Raw genomic sequence first — 12,447 nt, forward strand, 5'->3', positions numbered from 1 at the left:
CGCCTGTAATCCCAGATCTTTGGGAGGCTGAAGCGGGTGGATCACCTGAGGTTGGGAGTTCGAGACCAGCCTGACCAACATGGAGAAACCCCGTCTCTACTAAAAATACAAAATTAGCCAGGTGTGGTGGCACATGCCTGTAATCCCAGCTGCTCGGGAGGCTGAGGCAGGAGAACAGCTTGAACCCAGGAGGCAAAGGTTGCAGTGAGCTGAGATCATGCCACTGCACTCCAGCCTGGGCGACAAGAGCGAGACTCTGTCTCAAAAAAAAAAAAAGAACAGAAATAATCAAACCATAGCATCAATTCATTCATTCATTCCAGCAACATTTATTAAGCATCAAGCTCCGAAGCAGACGTTTACCAGTTTTGCACAACTTTGTCATGGACCAGCTGGCCTTGTGGCTCAGTGGCATCTGGAGGCAAGAGGGCCAGGTAGACAGGGGTCTCAGCCCCTTCCTCCACAGCCCTGATGCTGTCTTTCCCATCCATGTCTGTCTTCACTTGTCCTGGGCAGCACGCATTCACCAGAATCCTGTCGGCTTTCCTCTTCTCATCCAGACGCCTGGCCAGGATCCTCGATAAGACCGTGACCCCCAACTTGGACACCCCATAAGGTGAGTTAGGCCAGCCTTCCTTCTCATGCATCTCATTTTTTGTGTCCTCCACAAACTTTTTCATGAGATCCACCAGGTCTCCCTCTGTAAGTGTCTCACTGTGGAACTTTTCCTGCAGATCTTCACTGCAGCTTTCAAAAGCCCTTAAACACTGTAAACTACTGATATTCACCACTCTCCCTGAAACAGAATGATAAAAATATGAAAGCATATCACAGAGATACAACCACTGGTTGAATATACCAAACATATAATTGAGTCTTGGTGCAGGTTGGTTTTTCTTTTTTTTTGAGACAGAGTCTCGCCCTGTTGCCCAAGCTAGCGTGCAGTGGTGCCATCTCAGCCCACTGCAAACTCTGCCTCCCGGGTTCAAGCAATTCTCCTGCCTCAGCCTCCCGAGTAGCTGGGATTACAGACTTGAGCCACCACATCTGGCTGATTTTTGTATTTTTAGTAGAGACAGGGTCTCACCATGTTGGCCAGGCTGGTCGTGAACTCCTGACCTCAAGTGATCCGCCTGCCTCAGCCTCCCAAAGTGCTGAGATTACAGGCGTGAGCCACCGCGCCCGGCCATTGTGCAGGTTTAATTGCTGATTAAAACCAAAAAAGTGACTGGACACTGTGGCTCATGCCTGTAATCCCAGCACTTTGGGAGGCCGAAAGGAGTGGATCACTTGAACCCAGGAGTTCAAGACCAGCCTGGGCAACATGGCAAAACTCTGTCTCTACTAACAATAGAAAACTTAGCTGGGTGTGGTGGCGTGCGCCTGTGGTCTCAGCTACTCAGGAAGCTGAGGTAAGAGGATCACCTGAATCCAGGAAGTAGAGATTGCAGTGAGCCATGATCACACCACTACACTCCACTACACTCCAGCCTGGGTGACATGAATGAGACCCTTTCTCAAAAAGTAATAATCAAATTTAAAAAAAATTAAAAATGTGACTATTGAAGGCATAAAATCTGTGCACCCATGGGCTTTAATATTTTTTTGGCCCTATTCTCCGAAGGGGAAGAACACACCTCCATCAGCGAGAGGGGCTCCCTTTCTCAGGGATTCTCTGAGAGATGGGTGAGGTAGTAAATTTGTTAGATTCCCCAGGCAGTTTTATTTTTACTTAAATTTATTTATTTTTCAAGACGCAGTCTTGCTCTATCACCCAGGCTGGAGTGCCGTGGCACAATCTTGGCTCACTGCAACCTCTGACTTCTGGGTTCAAGCAATTCTCTTGCATCAGCCTCCCAAGTAGCTGGGACTACAGGTGCCCACCACCACGCCCAGCTAATTTTTGTAATTTTAGTAGAGACAGGGTTTTGCCATGTTGGCCAGGCTGGTATTGAACTCCTGACCTGAAGTGATCTGCCCACCTCGGCCTCCCAAAGTGCTGAGATTACAGGCGTGAGCCACTACACCCAGCCTAAAATTTTTTATTTTGTTTTGTGAGACAGAGTCTCATTTTGTCTCCTAGGCTGCAGTGCAGTGGCACAATCTCGGCTCACTGCAACCTCCACCTCCCAGGATCAAGTGATTCTACTGCTTCAGCCTCCCAAGTAGCTGGGATGACAGGTGTGCACCACCATGCCCAGCTAATTTTTGTATTTTTTTAGTAGAGATGAGGTTTCACCATGTTGGCCATACTGGGCTTGAACTCCTGACCTCAAGTGATCTGCCCGCTTTGGCCTCCCAAAGTGCTAGGATTACAGGTGTGAGCCACCATGTGCCCAGCCCGCTGGCAGTTTTATAAAACTGCTCCTCCCCAGCATACACACTCCAAGTACTTATAAACCTGCTTTCCAAGGGACAGTGCTCTCATCCTAAGGACTAACGCTCTCAATTTCCTAGGCACACCCAATTTCCTAGGACCGTGGGCAGCCACCCCAATTCCTTAGTGCCACAATCAGCAGTAAGGAATCCCTGGGGATGACTCTGTCCTTCATTATGGACACCTCACATGTGGAAAGGGCTGTTTTTCCATCCTGGTTTTTATTTCATTACTTTTTTTTTTTTTTTTGAGACAGAATGTCGCTCTGCCACCCAAGCTGGAGTGCAGTGGCATGATCTCGGCTCACTGTAGCCTCCACTTCCCAGGCTCAAGTGATCCTCCTGCCTCAGCCCCACAAATAGCTGGGACCACAGGCACACACCACCACGCCCGACTAATTTTTGTATTTTTCATAGAAACAGGGTTTCTCCATGTTGGCCAGGCTGGTCGCAAACTCCTGAGCTCAGGAGATCTGCCTGCCTCGGCCTCCCAAAGTGCTAGGATTATAGGCGTGACCCACTGCATCCGGCCTGATTTCATTACTTTTTAGTCCCTATTTGATAATATTAATATTCATTAAATTATGAATTAATATTCATGTTGATCATAATTCACAGCTACTAAAGAGACAATTGTGCCCATAGAAACAAATATGTAGGCCAAAAGTTTTACAACAATTTGAAGTACTGGTGGAAATCCAAAAACCAGTAAATGTGTTAATTTACACGTTTCATCAGCATCAAACCCCACTAATTTTAGTGAGTTCTTTTATTATATATTATTCTGAATGCATATTCTCTGTGTCCAATAGGGTCTCTAGTTTTTGTTTTGTTTTTTTTTTGAGATGAGTCTTGCTCTGTCGTCCAGGCTGGAGTGCAGTGGCGTGATCTCGGCTCACTGCAACCTCCATCTCTCGGGTTTAAGTGATTCTCCTGCCTCAGCCTCCCAAGTAGCTGGGATTACAGATGTGTGCCACCATGCCCAGCTAATTTTTGTATTTTTAGTAGAGATGGGGTTTCACCATGTTGGCCAGGCTGGTCTCAAACTCCTGACCTCAGGTGATCTGCCTTCCTCGGCCTCCCAAAGTGCTGGGGTTGCAGGCATGAGCCACCACAGCCGGCCGGATCTGTAGATTTTATTTCATTTTCTGAATGGCATTCCCCACAGGTTCCCATCGTAGGGGAGCTGCACATTCTTGTGGACCCCAATCCCACAAGAGATAGCCTCACTCTGTCCTTGGAAACTAGCACCTCACTCATCCCTCCAGGTACCTAGTACTGTTCAGTATTTCTTTCCTTCCTTCTCTCTCTCACTTTCAAAGATGAAGTGTATGTATGTATTTCCTAACTGTTACAGAGAAGTTGCAAGAATAGTTCGATAAATACCCTATGCCCATCACCTAAGTTCACTAATTGTTAACATTTTGCTATGTTTGCTTTTTCCCTCTCTGTCCCTTTTTCTCTCCAAGTTGCTGATATCATAAACCTTCATCTTAAACACTTTAGTATTATATATGGTAACAAGGGCATTCCCCTACGTTACTACAGTTGTGACCACATGCGAGGCATTTATCATTATACAACACTATTATCTAAAATACAGCCCATATTCAAATGTGTCCAAATTGTCCCAGTAATGTTCTTTTACAGTTTTTGTTTGCTTTAATCTAGGGTCCAAAGTAGGATCATGGATTGCATTTTTTTTTTTTTTTTTTTGACGTGGAGTCTCACTCTGTCCCCCAGGCTGGAGTGCAGTGGCGTGATCTCGGCTCACTGCAAGCTCCACCTCCCGGGTTCATGCCATTCTCCTGCCTCAGCCTCCCAACTAGCTGGGACTACAGGCGCCCACCACCATGCCCGGCTAATTTCTTGTATTTTTAGTAGAGATGGGCTTTTACCATGTTAGCGAGGATAGTCTCAATCTCCTGACCTCATGATCTGCCCGCCTCGGTCTCCCAAAGTGCTGGGATTACAGGTGTGAGTCACCGCGTCTGGCCCATGGATTGCAAATTGTCACATCTCTTTCATATATTTTAATGTAGAGTAGTTGGCAATGACTTTTTTGAAAACTGTAGACCATTAGTTCATAGTATTTCTCTCAAAGTAAATTGGTCTGATTTTCTCATGATGAGAGTCACATCAATATTTTGGCCAGGAATACTACATCAGTGATGTTGCATTCTTCATTGCTTTCTAAACAGCTTTGTTCTCAAAAACTTGGTGGCTACAAGGAATTAAATGTAAAAGGGAAAGGAAGAAAGAAAAACAGAGATCATAGAAGCTGTGCCTTCGAGGAAATAAATCCTCTTAAGGGGAGGAGGTGTCCTCTTTGATCTGAGGGCACACCTCTGGGAGAGAGGCCAGAGGCTGACAGTCAGCCTCGTCAGCCAGATGGGTCATCAGCCCTGGGAAGGGCTGCACCCACACCACCCTCCACTGAGGTCCAAGTGGCCCCACCAGGCCCGAAACTCCTGCTGCCTTACTCTAGAAAGAGTAGGCAAGTAGCGCCCTCTAGTGGCTTAGTAGTTACTTGGCCTATTTACTCAGAACCTTGAACAAGCAAGCAAGTCAAATACAGATGGTCCCTGCCTTCTGATGGTTCCACTTAGGACTTACTGACTTCACTGACGGACGAGGAAACGATATGCATTCTGCAGAATCTGTACTTGGAGCCCCCATACAACCATTCTGCATTTCACTTTCAGTACAGATTCAATAAATTACATAAGATACTCAACATTTTATGATAAAATAGGCTTTGTGTTAGATGACTTTGCCAGACTGTAGGCTAATGTAAGCGTTCAAAGCACCTTGAAGCTAGGCGAGGCTGACCTATGGGGTTTGGTACGTCAGATGCGTTAAATGCATTTTTTGTTTTTTTTGAGACAAGGTCTTGCTCTGTCGCCCAGGCTAGAGTACAATGGCACAATCATAGCTCACTGCAGCCTCAACCTCCTGGGCCCAAGCAATCCTCCCACCTCAGTCTGTCGAGAAGCTGGAGCATGCCGCTATGCCCAGCTAATTTTTAATTTTCATTTTTTGTGTAGAGATGGGGTCTCCCTATGTTGCTCAGGATTAAGTCCATTCTTATGATATTTTCTCTTTCTTTCTCTCTCTGTCTCTCTTTCTTTCTTTCTTTTTTTTGAGAAGGAGTGTGGCTCTGTCGCCCAGACTGGAGTGCAGTGGCGCGATCTCAGCTCACTGCAAGCTCCGCTTCCCGGGTTCACACCATTCTCCTGCCTCAGCCTCCCGAGTAGCTGGGACTACAGGCGCCCACCACCACGCCCGGCTAATTTTTTTGTATTTTTAGTAGAGACGGGGTTTCACCATGTTAGCCAGGATGGTCTTGATCTCCTGACCTCTTGATCTGCCCTCCTCGGCCTCCCAAAGTGCTGGGATTACAGGTGTGAGCCACTGTGCACGGCCACAAAAACTTCTTAACCTAAAAAGGTGAATGGTGAGAATTGCACTTGTACTCTTGTGCTTGCTCAGTTTCTTAGTGAGATGGGATTGGAGAAAGCCTGCAGGGAGAACTGCAGGTGCTCTGAAGGGAGATGGAGTTTTAAAGGTATCTTTAATACCTTGCAGCTGTCAAGTTCCCATTCAAAAATTTATCTGGAGAAAACGTCCCAACACTGGGTAAAAGACATCCCTATAATGGCTGTATCCCTATGTAGCCACAAAAAAAGATAAAAGCTTTCTGACCAAATCTGGAGAGAGCCCCAGACATAAGGAGTAAAAAAAGCAAAGTGGCAAACATTGTATGAAATGTTACCTTTTGTGTAAAGAGGAGAGTTTTTAAAATGTGCATTTATATTGGCTCAGATTTGCATTTAGAAACTCCATCCCCTTTCAAAGCACCTGCAGTTCTCCCTGCAGGCTTTCTACAATCTCATCCCACTAAGAAACTGATAGAGTACAAGTGCAACGCTCACCATTCACCTTCTTAGGTTAAGAAGTTTTTGCGGCTGGGTATGGTGGCTCAAGCCTGTAATCCCAGCATTTTGGGAGGCCAAGGCGGGTGGATCACCTGAGGTCAGGATTTCAAGATCAACCTGGCCAACATGGTGAAACCCTGTCTCTACTAAAAATACAAAAAAATTAGCTGGGTGTGGTGGTGCTCGCCTGTAACCCCAGCTACTTGGGAGGCTGGGGTAGGAGAATCTCTTGCACCTGGGAGGCGGAGGTTGCAGTGACCTGAGATTGTGCCACTGCACTCCAGCCTGGGCGATGGAGGGAGACTTTGTCTCAAAAAAAAAAAAAAAAAAAAAGTTTTTGCATCCAGAGATAATTTTGTTTGTTTAAAGGGACGAGAGTCCATGTTTTCCAGCCTGGTCTTAAACTCCTGGGCTCAAGTGATCCTCCTGCCTTAGCCTCCCAAAGTGCCGAGATTACAGGCATGAGTCACCACACCCAGCCAATAATCCTTATTCAAAATGTTAAATTAAGAAAAGCACACTACTTCTGGCCAGGTGCAGTAGCTCACGCCTGTAATCCCAGCACTTTGGGAGGCTGAGGCAGGTGAATCACTTGAGGTCAGGAGTTCAAGACCAGCCTGGCCAACATGGCAAAACCCTGCCTCTACTAAAAATATAAAAATTAGCTGGGCGTAGTGGCACACGCCTATTGTCCCAACTACTCAGGAGGCTAAGGCAGGAGTATCCCTTGAACCCAGAAGGTGGAGGTTGCAGTGAGCTGAGATCCTGCCACCGCACTCCAGCCTGGGCAACAGAGTGAGACTCTGTCAAAAAAAAAAAAAAAAAAGGGCACATTTTTAATAAGAACCACAGTTCTAAGAATCCACAGTTAACTTCTTGGGGAAGAAAATCCTCAAGGAAGCAAGCTTCCCTGTCCCCCAGCACAGCTGTCATTTCACACTTCAGATTATTTGCTAATGGCTATCTCCCCCACTGCACTCTCAGTTCCACAAATGAGATGGTCCCTGTCTGTAATGCTCACCATTGTACACCCAGATCCCAGCATAATGCCTGGAATATGGCAGGCACTCCAATATTTGTAGGAAAAGTATAATAGTAACACTTATTGAATACCTGCAGGTATAGGCAAGATGTTTCCTAATAAAGAAAATTTATTTAGGGCACAGTGGCTCACACCTGTAATTCCAGCATTTTGGGAGACAGAGGTGGGTGGATCACTTGAGGTCAGGAGTTTGAGACCAGCCTGGCCAACATGGTGAAATCCCATCTCTACTAAAAATACAAAATAAGCTGGGTGTGATGGTGCACACCAGTAATCCCAGCTACTTGGGAGGCTGAGACAGGAGAATCGCTTGAAACTGGGAGGTGGAGACTGCAGTGAGCCGAAATTGTGCCACTGTACTCTAGCCTGGATGACAGCGTGAGACTCTGTCTCAAAAAAAAAAAAAATTTTTCTTTTGGATTTTCTGAATCAACTTGAGAAAGTTTGGTACAAGAAGAAAGGAATATAGGAAAAGTCGTAATGTTGAAACAGATACCAAGATCCAGAGATGAGCTAGATGTGGGCCCATCACCTTGGAGGGCTGGAGGACTCATGAGATTGACCAGAGGCAAGAGGCCTTTGGGGACTCACAGCATTCTATCATTCTAGGATTGAGTTCATGACATGGATCCCAAAAGCATTGTGATATGTCACACTTATCTTTGGAACTTAAAGCTAAGGCTGGGCATAGTGGCTCACGCCTGTAATTCCAACACTTTGAGAGGCCAAGGTGGGTGGATCACCTTAAGGTCAGGAGTTCGAGACCAGCCTGGCCAACATGGTGAAACCGCGTCTCTACTAAAAATATGAAAAATTAGCCGGGTATGGTGGTGGGTGCCTGTAATCCCAGCTACTCGGGAGGCTGAGGCAGGAGAATTGCTTGAACCCGGGAGGTGGAGGTTGCAGTGAGCCGAGATCACACCATTGCACTACAGCCTGCACAACAAGAGCAAAATTTCTTCCCACCACCCAACCCCCGCCAAACAAAACAAAACAAAACAAAACAAACCTAAAATGTTGGAGTGAGAAGCCAAACACTGTGGGAAAATGAAGCAATTTTCTATTTTTCCCCCTTCAGAGAAATAGCAACCCTGAGTGATTTCTGCAGGGCAGCCCTGCTCCGGGAAGCCTGTGGCCCACTTCTTACTGAGGGATGCAACCCGACTGTCCATACATTGGGCTTACCATGAGGTTTCGTTATTGGCAGTAACTCGTTGCACATGTTTCTAGTGGCAAAAAAATTGGTCTTCAGTGTCATCTCAGCTTTAATGTCAAAGGGCATTGGATCATCACCTTTCAAAAAGAGAAAGAAACAAAAAGAAAGTCATATTTTTCCCCCTGAAACTCACATGACAAAGTGGATCCTAACTCCTAACAACTAAAGGAAAAACAAGTTAATTTTAAAACAATTTTTAAAAACGAGGTCGGTGATTCTCAAACTTTAGTGTGCATCCGAATCACTTGTAGAGCCTGTTAAAACACAGCTTCCTGGGCCTCACCATTGGAGTTTCTGATTGCAAAGGGCTGGAATAAGGGCTCCAGAATTTGTATTTTTCTTTTCTTTTCTTTTCTTTCGTTCTTTCTTTCTTCTTCTCTTTCTTTCTTTCCTTCTTTCTTTCTCCTTCCTTCTTTCCTTCTTTCTTTCCTTCCTTTTTTTTTTTTTTTTTGCAGTTTTACTCTGTCACCCAGGCTGGAGTGCAGTGGCGCAATCTCGGCTCACTGCAACCTCCACCTCCTGGGTTCAAACGATTCTCCTGCCTCAGCCTCTGGAGTAGCTGGGATTACAGGCATGTGCCACCACACCCAGCTAATTTTTTTACTTTTTGCAGAGACGGGGTTTCGCCATGTTGGCCAGGCTGGTCCCCAACTCCTGACCTCAAGTGATCCACCCGCCTCGGCTTCCCAAAGTGCTGGGATTGTAGGCGTGAGCCATCGCACCTGGCCTGAGTTTGCATTTCTAAGTTCCCAGATGATGTGACAGCTACTGGTCTCCAGCCACACCTTGAGAACACTTGGCTTTGACTACCACTTCTTAAACTTAAAGGTGCACAGGAGGGAGCTGGGGATTCTGTTGAAATGCAGGTTTTTTTTTTTTTTTTTTTTTTTTGAGACAGTCTCGCTCTGTCACCCAGGCTGGAGTGCAGGGGCGCAATCTCTTCTTCCTGCAACCTCTGCCTCCTGGGTTCAAGGGATTCTTGTGCCTGAGCCTCCCGAGTAGCTGGGATTACAGGAGTGAGCCACCACGCCCAGCTAATTTTTGTATTTTTAGTAGAGTTGGTGTTTCACCATGTTTCCCAGGCTGGTCTTGAACTCCTGACCTCAGGTTATCTGCCTGCCTCAGCCTCCCAAAGTGCTGGGATTACAGGCGTGAGCCACCGCGCCCAGCGGAAACGCAGATTTTGATTCAGCAGGTGTTGGGCAAGGCAGGAGATTCTGCCTTGCCATCAGCGCCCAGGTTTGCAGCTGCTGGTGGTCCATTCCCCACACCTTGGAAGGCAAGGGGAAGTCGCTCCGCCTGTCGTCCAGGAAGCCGCGTATTTATCCACCAATCTCTCAGCCCATGGCTGAGGGTTGCGTTGGGGGTGTTAATCCCCACTCCTGCACCCCAGCTCCCAGAAAGCCGGCAGGCTGAGTTGCCGATGCGGGTCAAAGAAAGTCTCAGGTCCCCATGCACAACAATGCGGAGTGCCTAGGGCCAAAGGGATGGGTGGAGACTTCTGCTTCCCCATCCTTCATTTCACTCCCTCTTAGGCTTTTTTTCCCACTAGGCTGGAGGTGAAGCCGGCCTGTTTATTTCTCCATAGAATCTTTTCTGGCATTACAGTGCTGGCATTACAGGCGTGAGCCACTGCGCCCGTCCTGTAATTTTCTTCAGTAGTAGTTAGAATAAGTAATGTCTTGATCCCCGCCCCTCTCCTTAAGGAAGTTGCTTTTAAGACCACACGCACGTATTTTATAACAAACATAAGCTCCCTGGGGGGAGGGAACGAGAAGGCTCGCTTCCTTTTTGCCAGAGCCTATCAAAGCTCTGCATTACACAAATTGTCAAGTCCACCAAGTGCAAGTGCGCGCTAATCCTGTTTTAGCGATTCATTTCCTTTCCCGAGCAAATGCCTCCGGGCATCTATGAATGCACCCTTTCAAGGAAAGCGAAAGCCCAAAGCGAGCGGAGACCTTTTCTTTGCAGAGAAAATGTTTCTCGCGTTGGAAGAAAAGCTGATGAACTCTAGCAGGGCGTTGCCCCCTCCCAGGAGGCCAGTTTTCCTGCACACAGCAGCGGCTGACAGTTCGGGGAGGGCCCCGGGCCGCGCACAGGCCCGCACAGGCCGGCAGGCGGGGCGCGCTGTGTCTGTCGCCCGGGCCCGCCTGGGGCTCAGCGAATCACGGAAAGCGAAAACCGCCTCGCGGGAGGCGTGGGCTGAGCGCATCCCTAGGGGCCGGCGCCACCCTCCGCGGTCGCTCAAGTGGATGGGTGGAGAGCCTGCGTCTGGCCGCCCCGCACCCTCGGAGCGCTCCAGGGGGCCCCAACCCAAGCCCTGCACCTACTCTTGAAGGCGACGGCCGCGTTGTTGACCAGTACATTGAGCCCCCCGTACTCCTTGCGCAGGAAGTCGCGCAGGGCGCGGATGCTCTGCAGGTCGTCGATGTCCAGTTGGTGGAAGCGCGGGCTCAGGCCCTCCGCCTGCAGCTGCTGCACGGCCGCCTGGCCCCGCGCCACGTCCCGCGCGGTGAGCACCACATCGCCCGAGAACTGTCGGCACAGTTCGCGCGCGATGGCCAAGCCGATACCCCTGTTGGCTCCGGTCACCAGCGCCACGCGGCTGCAGGACGACATGGCTGAGCGCGGCACTCGGGGCACCTGCGTGGAGGGCGGACCGGGCTTCGGACCACCTGGGGCGCGCCCCGAGGAGCCCAGCTAGTGTCAATGCCGCCGCGCAGACTAAGTTCTGGGATCCAGTGCTGCGAGTCTTAAAGAAAAAGGCCACGGCTTCGGTCCCTCCCCTCCTAGGAGGGGCCGTCTGTGCCTTCTGTTCCAACTCCCGGGCCCGCCCCCTGCCCACGCTGCGCCCTTCAGGATCTGGGCTCTGAGCCGCGGGGTGATCTGCGAGGTGTCCGAAGCCAAATCGGACCTTGTTGGGTCAGTCGGGGGCTCCAGATTCATGACAACTGGACTGAAGAAATTATTTTTGGAAAACCCCAAAGTGAGAAAAACAAGTGCTGAGTAATTTTCTTGGGTGTGCGCCCATCATGCACTGCAAAATGCGAATGTTTGCTTTTTCCTAAGATGCAGTGACTTACTTAGACACAGTAACTGCTTCTCTGGACATAGGTTGCTTTGCTTGCTTAAAAAGAACTCAAGGAGAGGGAATTAGATGCCCTGTGAGCACACTTAGCAGGTGTGGGCAGGCGACATCGCTCTGGGATTCCCAGTGAATGTGCCCCCAAGTGGGAGGGAATGTTTTTATTTAATCCTACCTAACTCCTATGGGTGCTAAAAGTGTCTGCATTTAGGTTTGTCCAAGGAGGATATAGATCTATAAAGATCTGGATTGATCATATAGGCTCACAGTGAGATCTGTGTACCGGCAAAGAAAGTTAAACTGAAACCAAATTCCCAAAGGTGTGTCAAGCTGTGGGCACAAAATTAGAGTCTCGTCCATCGTCTTCAGTGTAAACTGAGTTGTTTGATCAGTGACTTTGAGATTTGGGGAGAACTATGACATCATCACGACTCAGCCTTTTCCATGCAGAGCTGGCTAACCCGCCTGTGCCTCTGTTACTCTGACTCCACCTTCTCTCTGAAGTCCTTACTTGAGGTTCCGGAGGTGGGCCCCTGCTGTGATCTCCTACTGCGCCTCCCCCAGTATTTCCTTCTTTTTTCTCCTAAAGATCATTTGGTCCGGGCGCGGTGGCTCACACCTGTAATCCCAGCACTTTGGGAGGCCGAGGCTGATGGATTACCTGAAGTCAGGAGTTCGAGGCTAGCCTGGCCAACATGGTGAAACCCCATCTCTACTAAAAATACAAAAATTAGCTGGGTGTGGTGGCATGTGCCTGTAATCCCAGCTACTTAGGAGGCTGAGGCAGGAG

At 48.5% G+C, this 12,447-nt stretch overlaps 1 protein-coding gene across 1 annotated transcript; it reads right to left on the minus strand.

The window, feature by feature from the left end:
- Positions 1-309: 309 nt before the first annotated feature.
- On the minus strand, positions 310-11,411 carry CBR3 (carbonyl reductase 3). Its single transcript, XM_055279649.2, has 3 exons — positions 10,903-11,411; positions 8,542-8,649; positions 310-796 (listed from the first exon to the last, which is right to left on the minus strand). The coding sequence occupies exons 1-3, from the start codon at positions 11,189-11,191 to the stop codon at positions 360-362; spliced, it is 834 nt and encodes a 277-aa protein (XP_055135624.2). The 5' UTR covers positions 11,192-11,411; the 3' UTR covers positions 310-359.
- Positions 11,412-12,447: the final 1,036 nt, after the last annotated feature.

This window comes from Symphalangus syndactylus, chromosome 5 (assembly GCF_028878055.3).
Source record: "Symphalangus syndactylus isolate Jambi chromosome 5, NHGRI_mSymSyn1-v2.1_pri, whole genome shotgun sequence".
Lineage (NCBI taxonomy): Eukaryota > Metazoa > Chordata > Mammalia > Primates > Hylobatidae > Symphalangus > Symphalangus syndactylus.

Excerpts from the sequence above, each read along its gene's own strand:
- CBR3 (XM_055279649.2), bottom strand. The coding sequence starts at position 11,191 with ATGTCGTCCTGCAGCCGCGTGGCGCTGGTGACCGGAGCCAACAGGGGT. Across the intron at positions 8,650-10,902 it reads CGCGGCCGTCGCCTTCAAGA|GTGATGATCCAATGCCCTTT; the intron begins GTAGGTGCAGGG and ends TCTTTTTGAAAG. Across the intron at positions 797-8,541 it reads GCCAATAACGAAACCTCATG|GGAGAGTGGTGAATATCAGT; the intron begins GTAAGCCCAATG and ends ATTCTGTTTCAG.